Source organism: Olea europaea, unplaced genomic scaffold (genome assembly GCF_002742605.1).
Source record: "Olea europaea var. sylvestris unplaced genomic scaffold, O_europaea_v1 scaffold4058, whole genome shotgun sequence".
In the NCBI taxonomy this organism is placed as follows: domain Eukaryota; kingdom Viridiplantae; phylum Streptophyta; class Magnoliopsida; order Lamiales; family Oleaceae; genus Olea; species Olea europaea.
The window spans coordinates 14,367-26,964 of NW_019260241.1; the positions used below are offsets into that span (position 1 = coordinate 14,367).

The 12,598-nt window shown below is 33.3% G+C and overlaps 2 protein-coding genes across 7 annotated transcripts; both read right to left on the reverse strand.

Annotated features, from left to right (window-relative positions):
* Positions 1-222: 222 nt before the first annotated feature.
* LOC111387491 (transcription factor bHLH148-like) lies at positions 223-6,971 on the reverse strand. Of its 6 annotated transcripts, none has more exons than XM_023012052.1 (4): positions 6,760-6,971; positions 6,569-6,670; positions 5,681-6,152; positions 660-1,094 (listed from the first exon to the last, which is right to left on the reverse strand). In XM_023012052.1, the coding sequence occupies exons 1-3, from the start codon at positions 6,853-6,855 to the stop codon at positions 5,685-5,687; spliced, it is 666 nt and encodes a 221-aa protein (XP_022867820.1). In that variant the 5' UTR covers positions 6,856-6,971; the 3' UTR covers positions 660-1,094; positions 5,681-5,684. The 6 variants fall into 6 exon arrangements, with proteins under 6 accessions (XP_022867817.1, XP_022867815.1, XP_022867816.1 ...); XM_023012051.1 differs by having other exon boundaries at positions 6,533-6,670; XM_023012049.1 differs by lacking the exons at positions 6,569-6,670; positions 6,760-6,971 and having other exon boundaries at positions 223-1,094; positions 5,681-5,948.
* Positions 6,972-9,856: 2,885 nt separating this feature from the next.
* On the reverse strand, positions 9,857-10,570 carry LOC111387493 (putative calmodulin-like protein 6). Its single transcript, XM_023012053.1, has one exon. The coding sequence runs from the start codon at positions 10,514-10,516 to the stop codon at positions 10,034-10,036; it is 483 nt and encodes a 160-aa protein (XP_022867821.1). The 5' UTR covers positions 10,517-10,570; the 3' UTR covers positions 9,857-10,033.
* Between the last annotated feature and the right edge of the window lie 2,028 nt (positions 10,571-12,598).

Consider the following 12,598-nt stretch of genomic DNA (forward strand, 5'->3'; position numbering starts at 1 on the left):
CGTTCAAGATTTGAAGCCATTCCTTTGGAAAATTATTGGGGCAAAGATGCGAAACTCAATTATTCTCAAGGACCCCACAGCAAAATGGAAAAGTTCCCCAGCCACGTGAATAAAGAAGATTGCGACCTGGATTCCTGCACCTGACTGTCCTTATTTCATCCTAATTATCTTCTATTTACCAAATTAATAGCACCAGAAAAAATTAAAAAAATATCAAAGCAATTTTTAAGGGAAAAATAGAAAATATATTTCATAGTGAAATATTCAAGAGAGAGGAGAATAATAGAAAAAAGAATAATAAGAGAAAATTCATAAAATTATACGCTGGGATGAGATTGGCTTGAAGTGAGCTGATTAAGCTGGTGGTTACCAGGAGGAGAAGCTGCAGCGTTAGAGGAAGAAGAAGAGCCGGGAACAGAAAGCAGCTCGGCTAATGCGCTCATAGCTCGGACTTGCATTTCAAGAGCCGCTATATAATCAGTAGCCTCCTCTAATATTACTGGCAAAGGCTGTTTCCGGCAACCTGGAACTAACCGACTAAGAACTCGAGTCTTCCTCTGAACAGCCGGTAGACTCTTCATCTTCAAACTCAAAATACTCACTCTTGATTTCCTCTGTGACTGACTGCTCCCCGTTGTAGCCACCATTACATTTCTCTGCCTCTTGTTGAGGTTATTCTTTTTGAGGAACTTGAGCTTGAGCCTGTTTGTCAGAATGGCTCGGCTCCATCGGGAACGGCCCTTGGCTGAGGCAGCCAACACCCTGTACGCTGCTTCACGGACGGCTCGGCCGCACTTCGGAGCTGATGCAAGTGTTGAGCTGCTGCGACGGACTTGGCGTAGAGCTTGGAGCAATTTTGATGAGTAACTATTCTGCCGAGCTTCAGATTTCCATTGAATTACTGAATTTTCAGTGGAATTCTGAAGGTTATTAGTATTATGATTCTCTCCAAGGATTTGGCCGTGGATTTTCTTCTTCTTCTTTCTTCTTATGGATGATCTGTCGGAATTCACTACTGGATTCGAGACCAGTGATGATGTCATCTTCAGCAATTTTTATCAATCAAATCCAATCAAAATGATTGATGAGTGGACCTGAAGATTCAGTTCCGTGAATAAAATTGAGTTAGAATCAACAAGTACCGGTAGATTCAAAGAGGCTTCAAATAAAAGTGTAAGAATTTAAACCGATGATTTAGGATAGAAAAACATAATTAAATAGAATTAATTTATCAGAGATACTGATAATTAGAAATCAGATATTAAGCCTGTTTACGTTCTTAACGATATAGAATCGATTGAAGTTCAAGAAATTCTACAAAATTCAAAACTTATAAACAAAAAATCAGAGGCTAATGAATTAACTAAAAAGCTTATAAACTCTACAAAACAGTTCGGATGATCAATAAGCAGGAAAAAACAAAACATCCTTTTTGAAATAACTGCGAAACAAATATATAATAGATAAGTTTTCAAACTCAACGTGAATAATGGAATCGATATTCACTCTGCAATTAGCAACCGCTTTAAATTTCACAAATTCCACGAAATTCTCAAATTCTAATTTGAAATTACCAAACACAGCCAGAGGCCAATGAATCAACCAAGAGATAGCAGAACAGAGAAGTTTTCAAATTCAACGTGAATAATCGAATCGATGAATAATGAATTCACCTGGCTTATATATCTTCAAAAACTCTGCAGATTGATATAATAAAAATTCAGATCGAAATTCCTGGTTATATATACGTACACGTATGTATTTTCTGTGGAGATTTGATGGCTAGGTACTGCGTGGGTTGATGTGGGGAAGAGTGGAGTCAGAATGGGCGAGAGAATTAGTGGGGAGAGAGTGGGAGGCTGAAGGGAACTTTAAAGGGAATCACGACTGAGCACGCGGGGAGCCTAATGCCCGGGCCCCGTGCTTGTACTGAAAATAAAATGAGAAAATCAGAGTACGTGGACTACTGATACGAGAGAGCATTGTCTTCACAGTTATCGGGTTATATTTAGCCTTCGGGTGAGTTTGGGTAGGACCGGTGAGAAGCACGGTGTTTCTCGAGTAGGAGTGTGAAGATAGATGGATAGAATTAGTCCTCGGTGAAGCTCGAAAAATCTTTAAAAGATGAGCCTTAATTTAAAAATTAGAAAGCAATAAAAATAATTGAAAACAAATATTTTGTGTTAAGTAGGCAGTAAACTAAGTATTATGGTCGGATAAGCACAATTAATGGATCATGTAACGAATCGAGTCTCGTGTTGAAAACATTAACTCACAAGTATTGTCCGTTTTGAAAGAGCCTTTGTCCATTTTACTTCGTACTGCTTTTTATCGTGTTTTTCAATATTCGAACCTTAGAATTCTATTTTATAAAAGACTTAAATTGAATTCATGAATAATAAGATGAACACAAGTTATACCAAAATGAGCAGCATGTTATAATGGCTTAGACACAGGGGTCGAATTATTAGAGATCAAGTTTTGAACTTTTCATCGAACTAGTGTTATTTAGTGCAAAAGTGGTGCTTAGTATAGTTTCCGTGCTAAATAGCAATATTCCATTTGTTTTAACAAAATTACGTCTATGGTTAGCATTACTCGTATAATACATCATTTATTAAACCATAAAATTGAAAATTTTGAGTGAAATCGACTCTACAAATATGTATGTACATGTATTGGCTCACTCCATATGGAAAAAGTATAATATCAGAATTGATACAAAAAGAATTAAGCAAATAAGTTGACTGAAATAATGATGATCAAAAACATTTGCAAATGGCTGCATGATAATGACCTGTCCTAACTCGTATTTACCCATGTAATCATAAATTTGATCGACACCAAACTCATAGTACCATGTTTATATCATGAATATATCCATGAGTTAAAAAATAAAAAATCTGGCTCCCACCCAATCATAATTGAGACTTAAGCTCTATCTTCAAAAAGTCCATTTTAAGAGTATTTTCAGGATTTTTTAAAAGTGTGATGTTATTTGTTTTAAAGAGTCAAAATTAAAAATTAAGTTTAAACACTCTTTATTTTAAAATTTTAAAAGATAGTGTGTGTTTGAATCTCTGCATTTAAAAAGTCAAATTCATCTTTTATTCGTATTTCATCATGATTGAATCTAATAAAATTGCAAGTTTCAATACTCGATTACTTAAATTATTCATATTACAATAAATATTTTAACTATTAATTTATAAATAAAGAGTTTATACAAAGAATTTTACTCTTTAAATTTAAGGATACTCCTTAAAAAAATAAGAGGTTTGTTTGATTCCCATTAATTTAATTTATGATTTGTTATATTATCATTTTCAACCACATATTTACACAATAAAAATTGTACACGTATACGAAATTTTTTCTCTAATTTTAATTACACGTTCTCCTAAAAATGCTATTCAAAACTCATTTTTCTCCAATTAATGAGAATCAAACAGGTTCAAAAGAGTGCTGCAAATGATTAAGAGTAGTTAAAATCTTCATATATTGGTAAGTAATTTTATATATCAAGATTTGTCCTTAACATGCTCCATAGAATGTTGCTTGTTTGAACCCCAAATGTTTGTTTGTGTTTTAGTAAGATCAAATTACTCATTCGAGTTTGGTGACTTTTATTTCATTGTAAAAGATCAATAATATTAAGCGTAGTCGTCCAAAATTTTGTATTATTAGTATTTACACTTCATCGACGAAAGTTTTACGTCTAACACCACCCACCGGTCACATACTGAGAATTCAAGGACCTCCTAAACGAGATGAATAGAAGGAAAGAAATACGGGATGATTTCCACTTTCCATCCATTTACAGCCATAGAATTTCTTGGTTTCGTATATTTTCTGTCATTTATTTAAATAGAGGTCTCAAATAAGGGTCAAATTGCTTGTGAGTACAGGACCTACCTTTTGTCCCCACGCCTAACGACAAAAGTTACACTCCACCAACATTTGTGTTCACCAATCTGAGCTCTGAAGATTTAAGGGTTGCATTAGAATCTATGGCATGTTTAGAAGTCATAATAATATTTCTTGCTTGCTTATTACTTATATTTTGATAGGTTAGTTGTAAAGTTACAATGAATTGTATCCTTAAGCATCACTTAAAGGAGCACCATACCTAAATTTTGGAGTTTAGTCGTAATGAGCTTTCAAATATTTTGTTGTCTAAGCAACAAAAGTTAGAGATATGTACTCTTACTAACAGTGTTCTAAATAGCATGAGATGTGAATTTGTGTGGAGGCGAAGTTTCAAGTAAGACAGGGCTAGTCGCGGCCTAAACGTAAAAAAGGTCAAAAAGCATTTCTTATTTTAATATTATTTTTACTTTATAATCAATCTAAAAATCATTTAATAATTAAAATAAACCTACCGAACATCTAAAGTTATAAAATACTATGTTGGGGACAAAAAAAAGTGTGCCTAAGCTTTGTTTTGCCCACGCTTTTGAGACCACTGCTTGCTAATGAGTTCTCGAGTTCCAGTATTTTCGATGTGTTGCTAAAAGAACAATCGCTTATCCTAATATACTTCCCGATAACACATTTTCATCCTTCAACTACCACCCACCAATCAAAAATATAGGAAAACAAGATGAGGAAATTAGATCAAAGCAGCACAAAGAAAAATAAGCCCTTGTTTGGCCCCCTTTCTTATAAACTCACTTTTAAATACATTTTATAGGACACGACTTTTCTCAACTTTTTAACCATACATTTTACCAACTTTTTCTTAAAATATACTAAAAATCTAATTTTTATCTTAATCTGGATTAATGTTACCAAAAAATTGTTGGATTGTCGATCACTTTAACTATCAAATCAGGTCAGGCACTCAGATTGAATATCACCTAGGTGGTAAAGGTGCATGTTGCCCATGAACAGATAGAGCTTCAACAAAAGGTTTCCTTGTAGTATTGTGCTTTTTTGTGCTAATTCACTTTTTTTTTAATGGTAAAATGCCCGTGGAAACAAGTAAATCAACGAATGGAGAAAATATGTAAAGTAAATAGGGATAATGTAGCATATTTGGCCTAGATGAAGAGACAAACTAGCTTTTTTTGGCAGAATGATTCTACATGCTGTCGAATAAAGCCCTCCTAAAGTAGCTGTTTTGGACTTAAAAACTAGGCCAAACATATGGTAATCTCTGCTCACAGTCCCAGTATTAACAGAATTGGTAAAAGTTTCAATGTCGAGCCGAATTATTAGCTAGGAGTTTCTACATACTTGATCTAGAGAAACTACATTTACAAATCCAAAATCATATGCAAGCCAGAATAAGACTTGATGCTCTTTGGTTATAGCAGATAAATATTCATGGATGCATCAAGAAATCCACAAAAAAGGCTAGCAATCCAATGATCAATGATGGAGACAAGAACTAGGCCATTGTCCCTTATCTAAAAAAATGATATTCAGCTACCAGTGTACTGACATAATTATGCTTATGCATGCGATTACCTATTTCAAATATATAACATAAACTTTCCATCCTCAAGCAAGCAAAAACTAGGAAATCAGGTACAACTCAGCATCTATTTATCAATATGCCTTTATATGTGGAGTTGCAATGGACACTAATACAGATCCAAATTTCAGCAACATACTAGATGAAAAGAGTTAACAGTCATAAGTGGAAGAAGACTACCAATAAGCCAAGGAAACTTACTACGTCAAGTTGGTGGAGGTCCACTAGGAATGCCTTTTGCTTCTGAATTGATGAGCACAAACACAAGAATTGCAAAAATTCCCAGCAAAACACCAAGGATAACTACTCTAGCATTGCTTGAAACAAGTTCATTGATCCAGTCCTCCTCTTCATGTGGACTACCACCGAGCTCTTTAATAGTGGAACTTATCAAAACTTCCAGAAGCTTCTTGGACCGGTCCATATCATTTGAATTCGTTACCTGAATTCTAGCATCTCTCAGATGTTTTATTACCATCTCTGCCTCAACAGATCCATTCTTATTCAGAGAGTTTACTTCTTCAGGATTTTTACGTTTACTGCTTGACACACTGGCAGCTATATACTTGTCACAAGTAATTACGGATGATGATGATAAGGATGGAGAGTGATCAGAACGAGCAACTGTTTCTGATGAAGGTGTATCCACTGGACTTGATGAAGCGATGGAATTCTGAAAAATAGAAAGACATGAACTCCTCCAAAACGAGTTCAATGAACTCGTCCAACGAGTTCAAGGTGAATAATTTTAAGGTGAACACAGACAAAATAAATCCGACCTCGAAAAACTTCAGGAAATTAAAAAATTTTAAGCTAAAAATACATTTCCCTTTCATTACCTCTACAAAAGATTTTGAATAAAAAATCTAATCCAACAGTCAGCCTATGTGAAAGAATAGACTTTAAATTTCGAAACGAATATCTAATATGCTTCGAAAGTAATAGTTATAGATATGAATTAATCATAAATATGCCCAAAAAATGGAATTGCAAAGTGAAAATCAAGTTCTGTAATTAAATTTCACATAAAAAGAATAATAAACAAAGTTTCACCTCTGTAGATTTATGGAAGGGATTATAATCACGAACCTCAGAGATCGAGAAATCAATCGATTTCTCCGGTGATTCAACAACTGAAGATTCATTTTCAGATACCGCCGTAGACACGGAATTCAAACTCTTTTTACTCACCTGCAAAAATAAATCACCCGCCGAAATACAAACTAGATTAATTTTGTGCATAATATTACACATAATATTGTTATTGAATTTAATCGCACTTTATGAGGATTCTTAGTGTAATCGGAAACGGATTTTGATCGCCGATTAGATGGAGTGTTGTCCTTCTGTGGCGTTTGAAGGTAAAAATCCCTCATCTCCGATGCGCATTTGTGGAATGGCGCGGGAAAAAAAATTGAATTTATTTAAAAGGACAAAAAAATACAGAAAACGATCAAACGCCCCTGCTTAATAAAATTATTTTTAAGAGGAATTTTTCTAAACAGTATTTTAATCTTAATAAAAATTATTATTGTTCAGCACTCTTTAATTCTAGGAAAAAGCTATTGGTACATAATCTAGTGTACCTAAGGGTGTACCACTTCTCACATGAGGGTGGGACCCACATGAATAAAATATTCGAGAGCGGGAAAAAAAATTGAATTTATTTAAAAGGACAAAAAAATACAGAAAACGATCAAACGCCCCTGCTTAATAAAATTATTTTTAAGAGGAATTTTTCTAAACAGTATTTTAATCTTAATAAAAATGGTTAATTCAATGGGCGGCCAAGTTTCAAGCTTTACGACCTATGCAAAGCCTAGGTGTAAAAACGTGTTTTTTATTTTTAATATTATTTTAAATTTTAATCATTCTAAAAAACATTTAGTAATTAAAATAATATATATCAAACATTTAAAAAATTATAAAATACCACATTTACTTAATAATTCTTATAATTCGTCAATTATACAATTTTCAAAGAAAAAACTCGCAACTAAATCAAATAAAAGGATTTTTGAAAATGAAATAAAAAAATAACGAATAAATAAAGTGAGCATTAAGGGGTCAACTTTCAGTTTGCGCTTATTGTTAAGGCGAGGCATTTCATCCATCGCCTAAACGCCATCTAGACGTGCTTTTTAAAACACTTCTTGAGAAAGGTCTTTCAATTGGCAATGGCCTCATCTCGAGCACTGAGAGTCTATTGTTGATATAAATGAATTGTTTGATGGATGTAATTCGTGTCGAAGCTTGTACACGTCGGGCTTGAATTGGAGTCGAAGGTGCCTGGTTTTCATGCGAACCATGTGGCGGGAGGGATTGTGGTGGGTTGGGCAGTAAGGTTTGGGGTGTAGATTGTGAAGGTCAATAGTGGAAGATGTGCAAGTAATAGATTGCCGTGGGCACGGTTGGATGTGAGTTGTGGTGGTTATGGTGTGATGAAGAAGATTATTGTTTTTTCCTTTATTTTTGTGTCTCTTCTTTATTTATTTTAACTAATTAAATGTTAAAGACTATTTGTTAAATGCATGTCAAATGATGACATTTTGGTCAACTAACATGCCTTTAGATAAAAACCGTCCAAAAATCCTTTTATTGCACATTTATTGTGGGACATAATTGTTCCGATTTAAAGGTTTGAACTGAGCAACATATTTGTGAAATGTTTGGAACTTCCTCTACAAATTTGCCTTAATATAATGACTTAAACCCGCTTCATCAATTATACTTTTAAATATAGTTTGATTAATTGGACACAACTTAGTTGTGCATTAAGCAACTTGATCGCGTAATCCACATTCACATGATCTTCGTTTTCGGTTTCAGGTCATTTGATCGTGAAAATTTTGCCTTCTCTCTTTGCTGCCTTTTCAGTATATTCCTGCAAAATTTCAAAGCCAAAGTACATCCAGACTGTCATTTACTATGCATTGTTAATGAAAAATGAAAAATTAGCCATAAGTCTGCAGTTGGTGTTAGCGCTGGTGCTGGTACTGGTGCCAAGGAACTTACACAAGACAATGGCTACTTGGTTAGTATTAGTAACATGCGAAGTTCGACTTAGCCCTGTTTGTTTCTCATTTTTTCTTCATTAAAATGAAAAATATGATCATTATCCATCACATCAAGTTACCAAATTTGAATTTCTATTTCTTGTGTGGGGCCCATAACGACTATATTTTTTATTCTTATTTTTACATTAATGTGTACCTAATGGGTCTTACTATGATTATAGCCAAACTTTTGGATTAGACTCTTTCAGATGGAGTCAACTAAACTTGTGATCAACGGAATGACTTCTACTACCATTGAACTTTCAACCTGCACATCCTTCGTTCTAGGCATTGTCAATTGACTTGAGCGCACAATTTTATTGACCAAATCAAATACTTTCTCTGTCCCAGCTTTATAGGTTAACTTCCCTTTTTCTCTTATCCCAAATATATAGACTCGTATCCTAATTTAAAATATATTATTTTATTCATTTATCAATATACCGTTGTTCAATTTTCCTCACTTAATATATCTTCTTGAAATTATCCAAATACACATATTTCCAATTTTCTAAAAATATGGAACAACTCTCATTTCTTCTTTTTCAAATTAAATCATTCAAATTATTTACTAATTCCAACAATAATTTACTATTACATATTGAAAATTAAATATGGGTAAATTATGAAAGATCTTGGCAAAAATTAATTTTTCAATAACATTAAAAAATATTTTTTAATTCGTGTGAAAAATGAAACAAGCCTATCTTTTAACGGTTGTTTCAATATGTTAACGTTGAACTTACTCCTTTTTTAGGTTAGATAAAAATCAAATTTTTGTGAATGTTAATAGAATGTGTAGTTGAAAAGTTATGAATTTCTTAAAATATATAGTTAAAATTAATTGTTAACTAACTTAAGTTTCAATCAATTTTTTTAGCTAACTCAAGCAGAACCTTAATAATATTAAAAAAATTTAAAATTTTGTCCATGCACTGTGACTAACGTCTGATATGGGGCATGGAAATCGAGTTCCTATTTTAGCCCCCGTTAAACCAAAAAGAATTTTCTTCTTTTTCAACCATTAATTTTTCAAAAAAAAATTATTCCATCTATTTTCATTTTAAAAAATTGAGGACCAAGCGGTGCTTAACTTCCGTACGTTGTACTCCAACCATTTTAGACCACTAGATAGCATCAAAGTTTTGTCTCTTTCGTATGTTCTAAAATTTAGTCCCTGTAAAGCTCGGGTGGGGAAATTTCAAGATTAGACACTCTTGAGCCTATTTAATTACTCAAAATAAATATTAATAAATTATTTTTCCTTTGTTTACACTAATTATTTTAAAAATCATAGCAACAAAACGACACAAAACAAATAGAGGACAAATCTTCTTGAGATTCTCTTGAAACATCAGCCACAAAGACATACAATTTTGTTTAATATTCATCTAAGGAATAGCAATTTGAAGTCGACTACACGAACATTTCTTCTTTGTTCCATTCATTGCTAAATATACTGAAAAATCTAAAACAACTAGTTAAGGGTCGAAAGGAATCAAACGGCTAAAATCTTGAGTAAACCCAGAAATGTAACCCCTCCATTTTGATCTTCACCGCCCATTCTGATCATAGCCTTAACGTCTTCATCGTCAACGGCATCAAAACCAGCGCACAAAAGGTAACTTTTGAGATCCTCATGTCCAACTTTTCCATCTCCATCTTTGTCCATAATCCTAAACGCCTCCTCCATTACGTTCACACCTGATCCCTTATTTCTCCCTCTCCTCGTTAGCTCCAAAACTTTCTCAAACTCTTCAAATTCCACATATCCATCTTTGTTTCCATCAGCCATGGATATCATGGACCCGATAACATCTTCTTCCGACGCCCCGTCGGCCAAAAATCCACCGTAAAATGCACGGAGATCATCGCGGCTAATCTTTCCGTCGTGATCGGCATCGAGAACGTTGAATGCTGAACGTAAATTTGATTTCCCGGCGGTCTCTGACCGGAGCAATTCGCTTCCTGTTGGGCACATTCTACTTTGTACCGAAAAACTTTATAATACTCTACTTTTTATGCGAATATAGGAGCAAAAGAGTATGTATTTATAGTTGAACCTCCGATGTTTGAGGGTCCACAAATGTTAATTTTATTGGTGGGTTCACTATCGATGTAATTTTATAGTCGTATGTGATGACGCCATTACATATACACGACTAAATTATGAAGAATTAGACAAAATTGCAATAATTTTCCTCAATCTATAACTCAAATAACAAGTTAGTCTCCGACCTTTAAAAAGAGCCAATTAATTCTCGACCTTTATGTATAATTGCACAATCAATCTTAACTAACATGAAGCGTCCAAATTTCTTACAGTGGCTCTTACAAAAGATGATGTATCACTTCAAATTTTTAAGTTTGGAGAATATAATGTAGTATAATAGGTTATAAAGTTGGGCATATGTGCGTCGCGTTAAGATTTAACGAAAATTTAGACGATTAACGGAATGACTGAAAAATTATATAGAAGCAATAGTCAACAACCAATATGGCAAATTTGCCTAATTGCAGGATCGATTAGCAATATGCCCCAGCTGTGGTTGGCTTGTAGCCTTGTACTTTCGTTCTACATCATTCATTTGGACCGACCTGAGAATCACAAGCCATTAAAGATTTTTGTGGTGTTTCATGCATTAATTGAGTCTTCGTTTGACTTTTGCAACTGTGCACAGAGCTTTGTACGCGAGTAAATATACACGTGTGTATACATGCATCTATTGAGTAATGAATTAATTGATTTGAAAATTTAAATTGTTAAACATTCTTTAAATTAATGTTTAATAAACTCTCTAACTAGTAGACGAGATCTTTTTCAACAAAACCTAATACACTATACAAAATCTTCTGCGCTCAGTATATTCATATGAATTGAATAATGGAAAAATAGAAATTCTAACATTTTCCCTTTTAACCGCGACTTTTGCTAACATGACATGATCAATAAATTTTTTAACGAGTGATTACTAGTGTAAAATTTAGAAACACTTATGATTATTACCACAAGAAAATAATTTCAATTACTATAACATAATTAGTTCCCGAAAATTTTCATATCTACATCCTTACGAAATATATATTTAGTATTTACTATGAGATTTTTTCAGGGTCGGCCCTAATAATTTGGGGGTTTTATGCCAATTTAAAAAATGCGACCCCTATATTTTAAGCCTTCTTACAAATTTTTTTTATATAATTATACAGAATTTAATACAAACAACTAAGTCTGAATTTTGAGGAGGAAAATAACAAAATGTCAAATATTTTTAAAGATTTTTGTATTTTCAATTTTTATTAGTTTCTTGTTTTTTCATATGATTGTTTTATTTTAAAGAATTTCATAAATATAATTTTTTTTTCAACCAACCAATTAATCTTACATAATTTGGAGCCCTCACCAAAGTAAGATCTTAGGCAATCGCCTGCTACACCCATAGTCAAGGCCACCAATGGATTTTTTAAATCTAATTACAACTTTGTGAAATGGTAAATATATAAAAAATGAGTGAAGCTACAAGTATAGGGACCTAGAAATAGGTCCCTACCAGGCAAGAAACATGTGGGAGCAGTCTCCACAATTTATTTATTTTTAAAATACATGTGGGCCCCACTTCCAAACAATGAGGGCCTTGTAATGCCCGGTGAAACCTGCACCTGTACGTGTAGGCTTTTCTTTAAAAAAAAAATACTATATACCATAATTAACCCAATTGTACTCTTTGTAACTAACAAATTTTGAAATTAATCTTAGTAATAGTTGACCATTAATGCCTTTCCACGAACACATAGTGTAGTTCAAAAAACCATGATTAGAGGAGTAACGTATCCCCATTATTTGGTTGAGCTTTTCATCCTTCATTCTTCTTGACCGATTCCAAGCATCAATAATTTTTCTCGGCTGTAGAAATCCATCATCTGTTCTTACTGTTCATTGTCAATGTGAAATTCTTCATGATCTTGTCAGTAGCTTTAGGGTTGACATTGTTGAATTGATCATTACTTAGTTCTTGACTGGCGGATGTTCCAATATATATATATATATATATATATATATATA